Raw genomic sequence first — 12129 nt, 5'->3', positions numbered from 1 at the left:
GCATTTCTTGTGATTGAAGAGCTATAATCTCACTTCTGTATCTTTCAATTTATTTAGAAATGGTTGTATTTTCAACAATTTCACATGACACACTTGAACCATAGGGGTGCAATGATCCTGTTACCTTTAACGTTAGTCTCCAACCAACTTAAAGCGTTAATGGCACATTTCTTTCATTGAAATTGTGAAAAAGTCACTTACTTTACAATCAAGTTGTTTAAATAATGCACAAGGCCCCATATATTAGAGGAGAGAGGATCTTAGCCTGTTGTGCTGTAATAACTTGTTTTGATTATATTTATATAAAAATAGTAGCATATCCTATTGCAAATTGAGTTAAAGTGCTGCCTAATGGACTCCCCATGTAGAGAGGAGATTGTCGGTTTGTTCATTTCTCATTTTAGTGACAAAAGGAGTGTTCAAGAATGCTTAGCTCGATGAGCAAAAAGGGAAACATGCATACAACATACATGGGTTTTCACCTTGGAGGGAGCTTACTCTCGTAGGTTTTCATCCCTTACAAGGGCCCAACATATACATGTAAATGGGTAATGTATAAGGGCACGTGCTAGTAAGCTGGTGCTCAGCCAGTGCTCTCCTGGGAAATCGTTTAGTTGGCCATATTATCCTTTTACAAGAATGAATGATGGAAGGAAACATAGTGATGCATGCAATGCAAAGGGTGATAGAATAGGGTAAGGATGGTGATTTTGATAGAGGAGTTGATGTTGGATGGTGGTCCCGAGAACTTGATGAAGATGTGTCCTAGAGTAGCCTGATGAAAAAGGAGGACTTGACATCTCTCTAGTGATAGACTTGGAAGTAGAATTAGCCACCTAGATAGTAGACTTCAGAGTATGCCTATACAATGTGCTTGATCTCAGGAGATGGGTACTAGTTTGACCAAGTGGTGTGTGTAGGTATTCTCCAAACTCAAACGAGGAGATGGCACCTATGCTGGTCAAGAATCACCATTGTAGTCCGCCATGCAAATGACCCTAGTGGTTGAAGAAGGAAGACTTGATGCTCCCTAGCTTGTAGAGCTGGAGGAAGAATCTGTTAGCCTGCATGTGTTAGTCATGTCAGTCCTGGTTTTGGAAAAGGATTGAGATTTGGTGTGGGCAGAATACCTTTCGTTGCTGAATGGCTAATCTTAGGTGTTGATCTACAATTGTCATCAACATGGCTGGGTTTTTGGTAGAAAATACAATGTCTTTCTTTCTTTCCTTACCACTCCCTATTCCTTGTAATGCAAAAGTGGCCATCAGCATATGGGGTGCCTTGGCTTTTGAACAAGAGAGGGTGGTGTGTTGAAGGGGAACGTCTTGCACTATTGGACCAGAGGACAATGTGACTTGGTTGCGGGTAAGTATGAGGTGCATAGTGCATAGGTGGCATTCCGGGCAATGAAGCATTGGCATGTAAAAGTGATACATATTGTGAAGATACGCTAGGGTTTGCATTGAGAAAATTCTCAGTGTATGAACATGGCCAAGATGCAGTGAACATAGACATAATGCAAAATGAAGGAACAAGAATGTAATGGAGAAGGAATGGAGAGAGTGATATGGATGGAGCTCAAGGAGTGGAGATTGTCTAAGAATCACTGTCTTGTGGGAGTGGATTGAGGGAGATATTGGAGAGTGTCGTCCTCCTAGAACAGAAACCCATAACAACAATACCACCAATAATAAGGTAGGAGTATTAGATTGGAGCTGAGGGTGATGAAATGCAGCGGCCGCGGGCCAGCCAATGCAGTAAACCTGATGTAGAGTGCTGTGGACATTAGGGTAGTGGGCTGGATGTTGAAACACAGCAAACTTTGGGGTGGGAATGGCAGACAGCAGTGGACAGGCTGGCAACAGCTTCTAGATGTGTCAGAGTGATAGTGGTGAAGCAAAATCTGATGTAGAGCAGCAAACACAGATCTAGGGGTATGGAAAATGGCTGTTTGAGCTAGCCTCAGGTGAAAATGCAGCAGTAGGATGCCATATGGCAAGTGAGGACAGGTTGAATGCAGTCTGGAATGTGTAACGCAGATGTCTGTAGTTTGCTGAGAAGCTGGTGATAGCAAGAAGATGCACTAGGGAGGCGGTTGGCAGCTTGCTGGATGTGTCGACAGGCTGGCAGCAAGGGACAACCCCAGCACAAGGGATAAAGAATGTTTTATGCATTGAGTCCCTTATATAAAACATGTTGGAACCAAAATAATGTCTTCATTGTCGCACAATTGTCAAGACTGTCACACAAAATAGCTAAAATGCCTTTTTGGGGTTGTTTAGATGAGCCAAAAAATTGCCCCAAAAAAAAGATAAATTAGAGGTAAGTTTTGGTCCCTCGAGACACTTGGGCAGCTAAAAATGTTGGAAAATGATAGCAAGTTATGGAGGAGAAAAAAGAGAGACAATGAGAGTGTGATGAAGCAAAAGAGTAGTGTACTTGTGCTGAACTGAAAGAATAAGAATGAAAGGTACAAGATAGGTGTAAGATGGGCCTAGCTCTAACTCAACTAAAGTTAATTGATTCTAACTCTAAGAGTGGTGACACAACTTATAACTTTAGTTGTGTTCACACTAAGAACTAAAAAATAACTAAAGACTAAAACATTGGGCACTGCCCATAGAATTGGCGAATTCTAATGCCCCCTTGTAGTGCCTATGTGGTGAAGTACAAGAATGATCAATCACCAAAGGGTAGCAAGCTTAAGGACTTACGAAAAGCCTTGAACTTCTCACAAGGTAGTGCCTTGGTGAAAATGTTTGTAATATTTTCTTGTGTAGAAACATACATCAAGTTGATCTCTCCTGCATAGCATATCTCTTTGACATAATGGTAATGCACCTCAATATGTTTCGTGCAAGCATGAAACACAAGATTTCGTGCCATTGCAATAGTACTTTGATTGTTAGAAAGAATGGTTGTAGGACTCTCCAATGGTAACTGTGGATCAACCAACAATCTATGCAACCATACACATTCCATTGTTGTTGTGAAGGCCGCTTTGTACTGAGCCTTACAAGACGAGGTAGCCACTGTAGGCTGTTTTTTGCTTAGCCATGAAATGCATGAATGGCCCAGAAAGAAACTGTGTTCACTAGTAGACTGCCTAGTGTTTGCGTCACTAGCACCATGTGAATCACTGTAAGCCTGTAATTGCAAGTTTTCCCCTCCGGGAAATAATAATGCATGTAACCAAGTACCTTGCAAGTATTTGAAGATCCGCTTAACAACTTGCCAATGTATAGTTTGTGGGCTATGCATATGCTTGCTTACTTGAGATACTGCATACTAAATGTTAGGGCATGTGTTGCAAAGATAAATAAGGTAGCCAACAACGTGGCTGTAAATTGCAACATCAGACATCTCTTCACCATCATGCATAGACACTTTTAAGCCTAGCTCCAAAGAGAGTGCACATAGATTTGTATTCTTGCATATCAAACCTATGTAACAACTTATCCACATACTGTGACAGTGACAGGATGATACCATGCTGATTTTGGGTGAACTGAATCTCCAAATAATAGTGTAGACAGCCCATATCTGACATAGCAAATGCATGTTTTAATTTAGAAATATGCAATTTTTGCTTTTGAAGGTTTAGTGAGCAGCATGTTATCTACATAAAGAATGATAATCAGCAAGTCCCTGTCACCAGGTGGTGATACTTTTTGCAGTTGCTTTCCTTATTTACTTATATAAATATTTTATTTTTCTTTTTTTAGGTTGCTGTTGCTTTTTACTCCCAGAGTTCTCTTGGATTAAGTTGGGATCTTTGCATGGCCAAAAGAGGCAACCATTGGGACAAATTGGACTAATGGTTTGTTTGAGCCTTGGGACTGATTCCATATTGAATGGGCACTAAACAATAGAATGCCAGTGGTTTGGGATTGTGTGCTTAGTTACTGGAGATGGTGCAGGGGACAATGACCTTGGCTAAGACAGAAGATGCACATGTGAGAATGCTCACGGAATAAAAGTCATCGTAATTGAGCCACATTACACTTTTTGATGTGGTTGCAATGATAAAAGTTGCTCAGAACAACTTGAGGAATGCATGGGTCACCATTCCTAAGATTTAGAGAGTTACTATTTTTGGACCCTAGAATCTGTTCGCGTCATTATCTTCGTTTTTGCATGAGGATTAATTATCTGGTTTGTGTCAAGCTCAAATTTAGCATCGATTATGGAGAATTTTAGATCGGAAGGTTTAAACGGAAAAATTGTTACATGTATGCCATGTGTCACAATTTGGGCACAAATTTTCAAAAGAGAGAGAGAGTATTTAAAAAAAAAAAACGTAATAGGCAGGAGGGGCAGATCTGAGCATGAAGTTTTTAGGGGCTGAGGGCAGATTGTTGCAAGTACATCAGCTATGGAGAGTACTTCTTCGTCTCTGACTCATGTACGAAGGTAGAGCTTGCTTCCTCTAGTCAACTCTCTCTCTATTCTCAGAGAAAATGCTTTGCATGATGGGTTGATTCCATCGAATGTACAGTTCTATGTTTTCTTTGCACTTCTGCTAAGGCAAGAGCCTCAAATAAGGTTGAGAACATGTCAAGAAACATGTGAAAAACAGTAAATACAGAGTTTTGCAGATTGCAATTCTGCACTTGAATTATTGATTTACGGCCATAGAAAGTGTTTTTCTACTTGGGATGTTGTTCTGGATATGCTATACTGTCCTTATGTAGCTGAAATTTTCTCAGAAAAGATGAAAGCCAATTGTTCGCATGCTTTGTACTTTGGAACATTTCATTTTTGTAACTTTTCATCTTTTAATTGATAAAGAAATACTGAAAGGGACGCTAGACCTTGGGGCCAATTTGATGTTGAGCGAGGGAGTGAGGTTTGTGTTTGCGTGTGGGACTACTGCTTTATGTGGGTCATAGACCGGTTGCTGTTCCCTCCCCCCCCCCCTTTCACTCTGAATGTATAGAGTGGGAGCAGTTGGATTCGTTTTTGAACCCTTTGCTAGCTAAATATGCATCAATTTTAGAGTACCATGCACGAGCAGCCTGTTTGAGACCATAAATAGCTTTGTTTAGCTTGCATACCATGGTGCTCTTTTTCTTTCACGACAAACCTCGGAGGTTGTAACATATAAACATCCTCATGCAAATCCCCATTGAAGAATGCTATCTTAATGTCCAATTGATGTACCTTCCAACCATAATTTGCAGCTATAGGAATTATATATCTCATTGTTCTCATATGGGATGTTGGAGTAAAAGTCTCTTCATAATCTATGCCTTGCTTCTGTGCATAGCCTTTTGCTACCAACCGTGCTTTGTAGCTGTCAATGGTACCATCAGCCTTGTGCTTGAGTTATGGTCTACATCCAATGTACATCTTGTTGAGCTTTGTCCCAGGAAGTAGACTCATTATTATCCAATAGTGAGCTCACAAATACATGCTTATCACAATTATCTACTTCTGTAAAATTAGCCAAATGGGCTCCCCCTGCATCATGTGCTGCATATCTAGCAACCCTTCTAGTGCATTGAGCTAAAGGAGCATCCATTTTACTCTCTTGGAGAGTTTGTAACAGCTAGTGAGGAGGTGGAGTCTCAACTGGATGCAATGCATCTATCATATGACATTGCTGAATGATCATCAAACTCCCAAAACTCATATGTTCATAGCAGGCATGCCATAGCTTCGCATTCTGCATAGTGGGCGATAGAGTAGTGACTACCAGAGCATCATGAGACTGTGCATCATAGGTATCCAATAAAAACAAACCCTTATACAAGGTCCCAGACAGTTTGAGTGTATAATCCATCTCCTTGTCTTTGACAATGCATTCGTCATCGTCAAAGATGACCTAAAAGCCATGCTTGTTAAAAGCAGAGATAGACAACAAGTTCTTTGTAATGCCAAGTATAAACAAGACATCTAGAAGCATGAAGTTAGAAAGTAATAGTGACTGTCCCAATGCCACAAACATCATAATTGTTGTTGTTCGCACATGTAAAACACTTTCCAGTAGAGCTAAATGCAAAGAGGAAAACAAACACTTCCTAGAAGTGATGTGCTTTGAAGCTCCATTGTCAAAATACAATTTTTGCTACATTTCAGCAGCATTAAATGTTGAATCAGCCATTGAAGAATCATAACTGTAAGTCAGAAATGCACAGCCCTTCTCCACAAAGTTGGTTGAAGCATCACCATCAGTAGATTTGCTGGTTGATGTCTCTTGGACAGTCAAAATGGAGTCATTTTTCTTCTCTTTAGCTAATCTCTTATAGCATTCATCAATATGGTGACTTGGCTTCTTGCAATAATGACATTTCCTCTTCTTTTTAGACTTTTCTATGTCTTGGACAGCCTTACTTGATGGCTGTCCAGCATCACTCTTTTCTTGATTTTTTACATTTTGCTTCACTTTTCCTTTGCCTTTGAACTTGGAAAGCATAGCCATATCTCCTGAACACAATGCAACATTCTACCAAGTTTGTTTCTCTTGTAACAAGAGGTCTTCCAACTCCACAAATGTAAGGGACTGTTGCCCCCTTCCTCAAAGATAACATTGAAGAGGTGTGGAAACCAAGATACGACTGTAGAAGAGAGTTTAGTGCGATGTTTACCAATTCAGTATCTTGAATGATTTCATCCACAGTGAGGAGCTGCTCTCGCAAATCTTGTATGTGAGTAAGGTGATCTATCATGCTATCACTCTCATCTATGTTCACATTGGCTAACTCTCTACGGAGATAAGATATTCTGGCCTCGTTACTTGTTGCAAACATACACTCAAATATATCCCATGCTGATTTTAAGGTCTTACAAGATTGGATGTATGGAATGATCGATCTTTTCACTGACAAGGCAATCAACGAAAGTGCTTGTGCATCTTTTGAGTCCCATATCCTTTGATCCTCAGTAGGAGGGGAGGGAGGGGTAGTAACACCAATAGCATGTCCTCTAGCATTATGCTGAGGTGTTTGAGGTGCAAGACCTCCTGGTCGCTGCAAATCACTTGTAACATAGTTCCACAAATCCTTCACTACAAGAAGGTTGCGGACCATAAAACTCCACAATGGGTAGTTCGATCCATCAAGTTTGTCCTCTTGAGTGAGGACACCAAGGATGTTGCTCTGATCATTAGTTCCTTGACGTGCCATGTTGTCGGTAATTGACAAAAATCTGCAGCCAAATACTTCTCTGCTGAACTATAGATTGTACTCCTTAGAGTACCAAAAATCCCCTTGGGATTATGCAACAAGTACCAAACTGTCTTACAAATGTCAAAGTGTGCCCAATTTAACAAAAATTAGCACTCAAATAATAAATAACAGCAATGCACTACTGTATCACCTGTCTCGTAATGTGTGCCCTCAAAAGTACAAATTTAAGCAATTTAATGCTGATTCTTACCTAAATTTATTGAAATTTTCTAATTTTTTTTGCTCAATTTGATTGTAACAACAATTAAATGTTGTTGTATTGCTTGTTTGCTGCCTTGGAATGCGTGTTGAGTAAAAGCCCCAAATTTCTTTCTAAAATCTCAAAGAAATTAAAGAAATTTGTACCTTACAGCTTGAATTTTTGTAGTAATATCATCTCGGGTATGCCAACAGTGAGCAGCAACTAGAATGTGCCTCATGATGCATGCCGGAGCCTCTAGGACAAAAGCCCCAAATTTCTTGTACAAATGTCGATGAAATCGTACAATGTCAATGTTTCCAATGAAGATTTGCATGTGGAACTGCAAATTGGGCAAAAGCCCCAAAATTTTTGGCGGAAATGTCAAAGAAATAGTGAAATCTCTTCTAATTGGTTGTCAATTTGATATCTGTGAGTGAAAATTGACAAAAGCCCAAATTTTGTGGGGCATGAGTTGAGATTTGGAAAGAGATGGCCAAAATGGATGGGAAATTGCAGAAATTTCAAAAAAATCTCCGAATCTGAAAATTAGGGTTTTTACACTTTTTAGGGTTTGCAGAAAATCGCAGGCAGGGCTAAGAATATGGCGGGCAGAGGTGAGAAAATAAGGGGGCAGAGCGTGAAACAACAGCAGCTTCTCCAAAATAGTAGCTCCTTGGGCTACATGCAAGCTGTGTATGGGACTGCTCATAGGGCTACGTGCAGGCTGAAAACAGAAGCGGCTCGTCCTTCTCTTCCTCGAGCAGAAAGTTGGCTGACAGCAACAGGACCTTGGGTGGGGTGGCACCAGTCGACGGTGGTTGAATTGAATCCGTGCATAGAACTTGCTTTGATACCAAATGTTGGAAAGTGACAGCCAGCTATGGAGGAGAGAAAAGAGAGACAATGAGAGTGTGGTGAAGCAAAAGAGTAGAGTGTACTTGCTGAATTGAAAGAATAAGAATGAAAGTTACAAGATAGGTCTAAGATAAATCTAGCTTTAACTCAACAAAAGTTAATTGACTCTAACTCTCTTAAGAGTGGTGACACAACTTATAACTTTAGGTATGTTCACACTAAGAATTGAAAAAGAACTAAAGACTAAAACATTGGGCATTGCCCATAGAATTGGCAAATTTCAACAAAAGATGCCCTTAAATCTATGTAAGGATCATAAACAATATGAGCTAAAATGGGATAATTGATGATGGGCCTAAAGGAGGGATGTAAATCTATTATAGAAGATTGTGAATTCATAAATCAATTAGGAGTGAAGGGTAGTAATTGAGAAAGCAAATCACCAAATTGATACTCAAAATGAAATAGACAGTATGGGGGTACCTTGTGGAATACTTCTACTTAGTGAGTTTCCTCTTTGTCCACATTGGTGCTGATCTAGATCTCCACAATGATTCCATAATGATTTATAGTTTGTTCTTGCGTGACAAATGAGCAACATAGAGAGAATCATGTTCACACAAAAAGGGATTGTACAACTTGCCACTAGGCCTAGTTGAGATGAAGGCTTTGAACTTTTGGTTGAACCTTGGAGTGGTTTCTTCTCCCCCACCTAAGAGGTGGTCAGCCTCATCAGTTGAGTGCCCCAACTAAAAGATGCACCTTGTAAAGAAGGAATATGAAGAGGAGAAGAGTGGGGCTTTCATGAATGGTCCATAGAATGGATAAACAGTGAGTGCAACATGATGGAGTGTTGTCCTCCACATTGAGACGAGAATGCCTCAACGCCTCTAGTGAAGGAGTGGTATGAAAAGACACCAGAAAATCTGTAGATGGAGTTTGAACTAGTATGAGTGAGATTTGTGTCGTTGGTGCAAACCGAACTTTTCACAAGCTGTAGGATACACTATAGAGAGCACCAGCTTTGATACCCTGTGAAGATATGCCAGGTTTTGCACAGAGAAAACACTCAAGAGTGTACAAGCATGACTAAATGCAATGAATTCAACCAAGAATGTGAAAGAAAGTAGTTCATGAATGAACGCTAAATGAATGAACGAATTATGGGAACGCGATACAAGTGTAGAGAGCTCAAAGAGTGGAGATCAGCAAATTGAATGTCAAATGATTTGTATGAGTTTGTTTTGAGGTTCATGTTACCCTTAATTTGTTACTAAAGAGTTACTTATTTGGAATATGATAAGTGGAGGTCTTCTTGGGAAAAAAATGAGAAGTTGAGACCCATTGTGCACCATGATGTTGGTTGAAGCTCCCATTGTGCTAGTTGAAATTTGTCTTCACGTGTTTTTTGTGTTAAAGATTTTCTGTGTTGGATTATGGTGAGTTGTATAGGTTTTCAGATCAGTTTGCTGTTTTGGGTATTTTGAACACAGCCTTTGGTGGCAGTTCCTGCTTTCATGTGTGCGGAAGCATTTCAAAAATTCCTTCCATCGTGTATGGGGTTTGCAGCAGGCTGTATGATATGGATGGTTCTGGCTGAGGTTGTACCTGACAGCTTGAAGGTAATGGTCCTTTATCTTGTGATTTGATCATTCATAATTCCAACTTGCTTATGATGCCTTGTGGAATATTTTTATAGGAAGCAAAGCCTCAACAAGTAGCTTCAGCTGCGACACTTTCTGTGGCATTTATGGAATCTTTAAATGCTGCCATGGAGAACTTTGATGAAACCCCTAGGTAAGAGCTGTTTTGTGCTCTCTGTCAACACTTTTGTAAGTACAAGCATTGAACACGTCAGGGCTGCTAGCCAGGCTATGGAACCTTAGCTAAAATGTTGTGGTATTCATGTGTAGGCGTTAGCCATGAAACATATACAAGACTTGTTTGTATGTATGTGTCAGCATCCATGCATTAGATAAGGAACATACCAAATCGTTTCCCTCCTTGTTAACCTTCTCCCTTGTCTTTGTTGATGTTGCCTTCTTATATATGTACCAGCTTGTCTGCACTAACAACGGTGGTGGACCTTCGTGATGATGTATCTTCTTCATTTTTATTTTTCTAGTTGCTGTTGAAATCAGCTAAGGTTTACTGATAATTAGTTGGCTTTATGCAGGTGGGAGAGCTTGACAGCCTTTGTACTCTCTCTGCTATTTGGACTTGGGCCTTTCCTTGGGGGAATTGCTCTTGTGACTGTGTCTGGCTCAATTAAGCTGTCACAATCTTTTTTGATGGGAACTTCAACTGGAATAGGGCTTGTCTTACTGGCTTGGCGTCCCTTTCAGCTTTGGTGGGGAGGCAAGATGAGTCCACTTTTGGTCGTAAGCTTATTTGCTGGAGGCTCTTTTGTATATCATGCAATACAAACTGCATTGCAAAGAAGAATATCTTGCAAAATAGCAGACAGGGAACTCATTTGCCCTGCTCCTTTGCGGAAAGTAAGTCCTATCTCAACAAAAGCTTACCTTGCATGTGGAGCTGTGGCGCTACATGCCTTTGCTGAAGGGCTTGCATTAGGTGTGGCAGCACCCAAAGCTTATGGTTTAGGCAGACACATGCTCTTACCTGTCTCCTTGCATGGGCTACCAAGAGGTGCTGCTGTGGCAAGTGTTACCTATGGTGTTACAGGGTCTTGGCGGAATGCTCTGTTGACTGCCACAATCACTGGGTTTGCTGGTCCTCTTGCAGCTATAGTCTCTATTGTTGCTGGAATAGATTACAGTGGGCTTGATTTTTGGATGGTGATTGCTTGTGGAGCCCTCCTCCCAGCGTTTGCTGGTGACCTGCTCCATCGTGCTTTGAAGTTGCATTCGGCAAGTGCCATGTATGGTTTGTTTATGGGGCTTGTGTTTGCAAATATCTGCTTGGCAAGTACAAGATTGGTTTGCTTGCATACTCCATATTGCAATTCTGCACCTGAGGCAGTTACATAATACATTCTGGTTGCCATAAAGGAGTAATTGAACTTTTGAAGGCATCCATGAATGCCTTCTTAGGGATCATTGATTGCAATATTTGTCACAGAACAGTACTCGTATATTGTAAAGGACATATTGGTCTTCAATACCTTTGAAACCAAGGTATTATCTTTCCAGAATCTGGTTAGGTAAAGCACAAAGCAGTGCCGAACATGCTTGTATACAGAAGTTTGTCACATTTAGATACCCCACATTGCAAATGCATGGGACATTGTCACTTCATTAAGTGCAATCCTTCAAAATTCTCTACATACAAGATTTGCTATTTGGAGAAGGCTTTGTTAAGGTACCTTTTTGGAGGCTCTACTGGGGTGTTTATATGTGTCCTGTTATTTTACTGGGATAATTACCAATTTTTGTGGTGCTTGTAAAATAATTGTCAAATTAGTTTGGCTTTGTTAAGGTACCTTTTTGGAGGCTCTACTGGGGTGTTTATATGAGTCCTGTTATTTTACTGGGATAATTACCAATTTTTGTGGTGCTTGTAAAATAATTGCCAACTTAGTTTGGTTTTGAAGCACTTCCAAAGCAACTTTGTCAAGTTTGTTTTACACATTTGTGTTTTGAACAGATTATTGTTCCTGATTGCAATGTTTAGGTTCATGAAATATTGAGTAGATTCTGTTTATGTGAATATGAGGCGGATGAGTTTTGTGAACTGCCACTTGTACCAGCAACTAACTTAGTGAGTTGCTCAATGCAGTCCTGTGGTAGGAAAATTGTAAGAAACCCTATGGCATTTGGTCATTACCCCTTGTATATGAAGATAAGGCCCCCCAACTCACTGTCAAGCTGAAAGTAGCTGCAAAATTGGCAGAGGAAGGGATGGTTAGATGGTTAGACATTTGGGAGAGTGGTGGTGGCA

The 12129-nt window shown here is 40.3% G+C and overlaps 1 protein-coding gene across 2 annotated transcripts in view; it reads left to right on the top strand.

Annotated features, from left to right (window-relative positions):
- LOC148028790 (ZIP metal ion transporter family) overlaps positions 1–11481 on the top strand; it is a 29279-nt gene extending 17798 nt beyond the window's left edge. For both annotated transcript variants that reach the window (XM_087687580.1, XM_087687581.1), the window contains exons 3-5: positions 9720–9848; positions 9926–10023; positions 10403–11481. In XM_087687580.1, coding sequence (XP_087543706.1) covers positions 9720–9848; positions 9926–10023; positions 10403–11219 — 1044 coding nt within the window. In that variant the 3' untranslated portion in view covers positions 11220–11481. The remainder of the gene's footprint in view (positions 1–9719; positions 9849–9925; positions 10024–10402) is intronic.
- Positions 11482–12129: the final 648 nt, after the last annotated feature.

Source organism: Lygodium microphyllum, chromosome 11, assembly GCF_053477565.2.
Source record: "Lygodium microphyllum isolate KBCC chromosome 11, Lygodium_microphyllum_v1.1.10, whole genome shotgun sequence".
NCBI lineage: Eukaryota > Viridiplantae > Streptophyta > Polypodiopsida > Schizaeales > Lygodiaceae > Lygodium > Lygodium microphyllum.
This window is presented reverse-complemented; position numbering and strand designations above follow the sequence as displayed.